This window comes from Miscanthus floridulus, unplaced genomic scaffold, assembly GCF_019320115.1.
Source record: "Miscanthus floridulus cultivar M001 unplaced genomic scaffold, ASM1932011v1 fs_806_3_4, whole genome shotgun sequence".
Taxonomy (NCBI): Eukaryota; Viridiplantae; Streptophyta; class Magnoliopsida; order Poales; family Poaceae; genus Miscanthus; species Miscanthus floridulus.
Window position 1 is genome coordinate 33,679 of NW_027097303.1, and position 6,096 is coordinate 39,774.

Sequence of the window (6,096 nt, forward strand, 5' to 3'; positions counted from 1 at the left end):
CCTCGGATCCCTCCACCTCCCCTCGTCGTCTTTACCAGAGGGCAGAGGAGGACGGCAACGAGCCAAGCGTGCCTCCGAAAAGGGCTCGGCGCGTCCGTGGTTTTCCCGTCCAATCCACGCCCCCCTCGCACACCCACCCCATCCCTTTGCTTGCGCGCGCGCGAGAGCGAGCATCATGGCACCGTGCTGCGGCGGACCACGCCACCACGCCGCACGCAGACGCCGTGCAGTGCTGCCGGCTGCCGCGTCCATTGTTTCCCTCTTTTCTGACCGGCTCGGCTGCCTGCATGCCCACCGGCCGCCGCACGCCAAGGCAGGCCAAAACAAAGGCCCAAAAGGCTGGGGTCCCTGGGCAGGCAGGACACGACACGACGTGATGCCGCAGAGCGGGGCCGTACGTGCGTGCTCACCTCGCCGCAGGCGCAATACTGTGTGCTACTCCTCCAGTGTTCTGTAAGAATGTTCGGCTATCGTTATAAATCGACTTATAACTGACTTATAAACTATGATATAGTATTTTTTTCTCTAACAAGCAGCTTAGAGCCACTGGATGCAATGACGGATGGATGCCTTGTTTAGTGCCCAGATAGACCGGTGGAGATGCACCCTGTTTGTTTAGGCTTGTTTGGCTTATAAGCCGTATTTTTTCCATCAATGAAAAATATTTTTTTCTTACACCAAATTAGCCAATAGTACTTTTAGTCATGACTTATCAGCCAAACAAGTCCAAATGAACAGGACGATGATCTGCTTAAACTTATACGGAGTATTTGTGTATCAATCAGTCACGGTAGTGGGGGGACCTGAGCCCATCAGGCCCTCCCACTACGTGTTGCTGTCCTTCAGTTTCGTTTGGGCACACGGTGACGGGTTTCGGCGACCAACCCCTCGTTCCATAGGTTGTGGATACGGTTATCTATCTTAAACCGGCTCGTACGTACTACAATGAAGCAGATAAAGCCATATTCGCTTGGTTGATAAGCTAAAGCTGAAAACTAATTTATTATAAAAGAAAAATATTGTTGGTTGGCTGAAAAAAAATAACTTATAAGTTAAGCCAACAAGCGAAACGAACGAAGCGCTTTAAACAAGTTTCTCCTTGTCCTGACGTGACAAGCAAGCGCGTATGTATTCCGTAGGCCTTAAAAGAAGCAGACGGTCGTCTTCGTCTCGCCTGTGGCCGATGTCACGGAGGGCCGACAGCGACTGAGAAAGAGAGAGGCGGGTCAGGTTCGCGTGGCAATGAGATGAGTTATCCACGCCCTGGGAGCGAGTGAGATCATCCCAAGCCACAGCCACAGCCACAGCCACTAGCCAGCCAGGGCAACCAGGCATTTCTGCCGGGGCAGGAGAACAAAAGAGAGCAGACAACCATGGCACAGGCACTCAGGCAGGCTTGGTTCCCTGAGGCGCACGGAACGCCTTGCTTTTTATGATCCGGCTGGCGTGCGCGGGTCGGCGTCGATGTACTCCCGTGGAGGTGGAGCCCAGTGGGTGTCGGGGTCGGGCCCATACCCATCTGTTGCCGGCCCGGATGACCCTGACCGTCCCGTCCCCTCTCGATCAGTGGAAGAGAAGAGAAGAGAGAGAGAGAGAGAGAACAGAGAACGTCGCGGATCAGGTACTGTCATGGCCTGGCACCGTGAAAAGATTACAGTATCGCGGACAGATCAGGCTGTAGCATGACCAGCGATTAAGCATCAACTTTCAGGGCCATGTTCTGATGAACCTGTCAAGCAGCTTCTAAGTGCAGCTGAATTGAGACCTTAATAAATAACGAATGGCAGGGTAACCATAACCACACTTCTTTTGGACCTTCAGTGGGATGGGACCAGCGACATGCGTTCTTAATCCACTTGTACATGTAGTATAGTTACACCATATGTCATGTTTTGTTATGTAGTCATCAGTCAGTCGTGATCTCCTTGGCTAATCACTTGGTTGCAGCTCCTGTGCCTCTCGGGATCTTCCTGAGAACGCCCGAGTCCATGTCGGCGAAGTGGGTCCGCAGATCGTGCACGCCTCTGGCCACCAGGTGGTCCACCTCGCTCTCGTACCGCTCGTACAGCGCAGGCAGCGTCATCGTGCCCAGCACCACTGCAGGAGGCAGCAAATTAAAAGACATGATGCTGCGAATTTTGCCTTCTGATGAAACCTGTACCACTGAAAAATGGCTCAGTTCAGCAGGTTATTACCGAGGTAGAGGAGCGTCAGGGAGCTGAAGCAGTCCGCGATCACCGACGCCATGTACAGCGAGAGCACCGTCTGTTGGATTCAACGCACGGGCAGATTGAGGATCAGATGCTTATTTTTAGCGCTGTTTGGTAGGAAAAGGAGGAGATGGAATGGGCAGCAGGTTGGTCAATGATTAGTGGCGCACCAGGATGAACATCTTGATGTCCTTGCCGCAAGCGATGTCGTGGAGCTTCTCCACCAACCTGGTCAGCCTGCGGTGCACGTCTTGCACCGCTTGCCTGCTGGCCCTCTCCGACACCAGAGCATCAGGGATTCTGGGAACCGGCCTGCGTGTATCAAAAAAAACATCTCACGACTCTCGTCAGTGCTCCTTTTTCTCGCACCATTCCATTTCAGCCCGTTTTCAGATTTAACGGGCTTAGTCTCGGCCTCACGTCGTGTGGGCTTTCATGCTACTAGTATGAACCTCGATGGGCCGAATACTTGGGCTTTGAAGAATTCCTCTCAAAAGAAAAGAAAAAAATTGGGCTGCGAAGAAAACAAAAAAGTTGGAAGGCTGCTGTGCTTGCTTACAGGTTGAAGAAGGTAGAAGCGTTGGTCCATATGAAGAAGACGAGCATGCCGATCATGGCGACGTAGCAGACCACCGTGAGGAAATGGTACTCCGCCACCTCGAACAGGCCCCACGCCGCCGTCGCCGCGGCGAGGATGGACGCCGACGCCTTCCAGTCCCTCCACAGGATGATGTCCGCGGCTGTGCAGTGTGCACCCACGGATTATTATCAACGAAAACGAAAGGCTTTGATCAGTTGGGCGCATCTGTCGCATGCATCGATCGAGCCCGTATATAACAATAAAGTCCATGCATGGTTTCAGCTCGCAAGAACGAATCACCTCTGCGTCCACCGAGGGCAGCGTGGAGCGTCCTTTCCCTGCCAAAGAGCTTGGGTGCCCTGTAGTGTCCGTTCATTGCTGTTTCCATTTTCGATCGGTTTGATTCTGTGTTCGAGGATGCAGCTCAGGATGCCAAGTTCTTATAGCCGCGGCATAATAAGGCTCCAGGTTGGGTGATCCACACGGCGTCCGGTGCCCGGGGAAAGCGAAGCATAGCTTTGCCTCGAGGATTTTCCTTTCGGTGATGATACTTTGTCGTGCGAGTGGCTTTTGGAACTGGGATCCGATCCAATCCTTGCTATCCCGGATTGGGCAGCTTGAACCTATTTTCTCAGTTTTTCGTTGACACATAATTAAGTAATTTTTGCAGGTGATCGAGCAGGCAAAGCTAGATCTTTCAGACTTTCAACTAGCCATATATTATTCGGAGGTTGTTTACAATATGACCAACTTGATTCTTTTTTGGAGGAACAAGATTACTCGAAATATAGCTTGTACGTACATGTGAACTTGTGAAGAAGATTCCAATACGCCACGGAGTAATTAAACATCTTAAACACTACAAGAAAGGGAGTGACATAACTCAGAAGAAAGAAATGAATCAACTTGACCGAAGGCTCTTTGAGCAAGCAAGTTTGATTGGGCAGCGCGGGGCATAGTTTGTGGTTGTGTTCAAATCAGACTTGCTTGGATGGTGGTATCGCCGATAAGTTGAGGAGATTCAGTGTTTGTCATAAAAGATTTCAGGATAAATGTTGGCCTAGGGGTCTCCCGCACGGGTGAGCCGACCGTTCACTGGCGTTTACACACACACTACGACTAAAGATAGAAGATGGAGGGAGAACAGAGCGCACACATAGTATAAGCACCAGCATTGGCCGGAGCTCTGCAGAGGGGACGGCAAAACTGAACTCACTCTCTTCATTGAGTTGCAATGGGAAGCTATATATACAACTCTACCAATCTAATCATAGTATATAGACATGCCATGCTGCCATTGTGCTACAGTGACTAGATGTGACAGCAGGGCTGACTTTGGCTTATTCTCCTGCTGTGGCTACAGTGCGGCAGGGGAGCCTTTCGGCGCCTGCCCCTGCCGCGACTACAGTGCAGCAGTAGGGGAGCCCTTTCGACGTCTGCCCCTACCGTGCGTTAGAGGGAGAGCAGCAGATTACTTTACAATTCTTCTTTTAATCCTGCTGCTAACCCTAGAACCTCCACCATGCCGATCATCTTCTGCAGCTCTATGAACCGAAGACGTCCGAGCGGCTTGGTGAGGACATCCGCGAGATGCCGACCAGTTTCGACAAACTCGATGACGATCTGGCCTCCATCGACACAGTCCCTGAGGAAGTGAAACTTGACGTTGATGTGCTTGCTCTGGTCGTGGAGAACCGGATTCTTCGCGAGGGCAATGGCGGGCTGGTTGTCCACCATCAGTACTGTTGGGTGAGCTTCCACACCGGTCAGCTCGCCCATCAACCGATGCAGCCACACAGCTTGGCACGCCGCTGTGACCGCCGCCACGTACTCTGCCTCACACGTAGACGGCGCCACCACCTTCTGTTTCAGCGACAGCCATGAGATTGGTGCCGACCCGAGGAAGACGAGCACGCCAGAGGTGCTCCGCCGTCCGTCGATGTCCTCCGCCATGTTAGCATCGCTGAACACAGTGAGCTATAGCCCACTTCCGCCGGTCTTGGAAAAGACGATCACCTAATCCATCATCCCCTTGACATAGCGCAGCAGCCGCTTCACCGTGGCCCAGTGATCCTCTCGGGGATCCTCCATGAAGCGGCTGACGTAGCCTACGATGAACGCAATGTCCGGCCTCATGTGGACTAAGTAGCGCAGACCGCCGATGATGCTCCGGTAGAGTGTTGCATCTATCTTCACCGTGGTACTGGCCTTCGTCAGCTTCAGCCGCTCCTCCATCGGAGTCATGCACGGCTTACACTCAGTCATGCCGCTCCACTCCAACAGCTTCGAGGCGTACGCACTCTGACCGAGCATTAGCGCCTCCTTCCCCTATCTCACCTCGATGCCGAGGTAGTAGGAGAGTGCGCCAAGATCGCTCATTCAGAAACGAGCCGCAATCTCACGCTTGAAGCTGTCGATGTCCTCCGCACGCACGTCGGTGACGATCAAGTCGTCCACATACACGCCGACGACGAGCTCCTCCTTCCCCCATCACCGTGTGTAGAGCGCATGCTCGGTTGCGCACTGCATGAAGCCAAGCTCACCTAGCGTGGCGTCAAGCTTGGCGTTCCACGCTCGCAGGGCCTGCCGCAGCCCATAGAGCGCCTTGCGCAGTCGGAGCACCCTGTGCTCGACGGTAAAACCCGAAGGTTGCCTAATAAAGACCCATCTCCACCAACTCGACAGTTGAGGAAGGCCAATTTTATGTTTAGGTGATGGACGCGCTAGTCCTTCGCTGCTGCTAAAGCCAGCACCAGTCTGATAGACTCCATGCGCGCTATCGGCGTAAATACTTCCTCGAAGTCGATGCTCTCACGCTGGACAAAGCCTCGGGCAATGAGGCGTGCCTTGTGCTTGACAATGGCACCGCGCTCGCCCCGCTTGACCTTGTATACCCACTTTAGGCCATTCGGACGACATCCTAGAGGTGGATCGACGAGCTCACAAGTCTCATTTTCCTCGATCGCCTTCATCTCCTCCAGCATCACCCGTCGTTAATTTGCATCATGCTCGGCCAGCGCGAATGTGGGTGGTTCCTCTGCACTGACGAGAAGCAGCTCTAGGTCATTGAGCAGCCGACCCGCTAGGCCTAAGGAACCTGTGCCATCGATGATGTCATCTAGCCTATGAAACCTCACCTCCTCACCGTCGTGGAAGGCATCCACGAACTCGGTGATGTCGCTTGGAGGTGAGGCGAACTCGATCGGCATCGATGGAGTCCCCTTTTCCGCTAGAGTGGTCAGCACAGCACCTAGAGTGCTCAGCACCTTGGCTGCAACGCTCGGCACCACTCCTAGAGTGCTCGGC

At 53.4% G+C, this 6,096-nt stretch overlaps 1 protein-coding gene across 1 annotated transcript; it reads right to left on the reverse strand.

Annotated features, from left to right (window-relative positions):
- Positions 1 to 1,696: 1,696 nt before the first annotated feature.
- Positions 1,697 to 3,213, reverse strand: LOC136533201 (reticulon-like protein B9). Its single transcript, XM_066525772.1, has 5 exons — positions 3,091 to 3,213; positions 2,770 to 2,950; positions 2,381 to 2,522; positions 2,196 to 2,265; positions 1,697 to 2,097 (listed from the first exon to the last, which is right to left on the reverse strand). Exons 1-5 carry the CDS (start codon positions 3,176 to 3,178, stop codon positions 1,934 to 1,936), a joined length of 645 nt encoding a protein of 214 aa, XP_066381869.1. The 5' UTR covers positions 3,179 to 3,213; the 3' UTR covers positions 1,697 to 1,933.
- Between the last annotated feature and the right edge of the window lie 2,883 nt (positions 3,214 to 6,096).

Coding starts and splice junctions, on each gene's coding strand:
- LOC136533201 (XM_066525772.1), bottom strand. CDS start 3,178: ATGGAAACAGCAATGAACGGACACTACAGGGCACCCAAGCTCTTTGGC. Junction 2,266..2,380: donor ACATCAAGATGTTCATCCTG/GTGCGCCACTAA, acceptor TGAATCCAACAG/ACGGTGCTCTCGCTGTACAT. Junction 2,098..2,195: donor CCTGACGCTCCTCTACCTCG/GTAATAACCTGC, acceptor TGCCTCCTGCAG/TGGTGCTGGGCACGATGACG.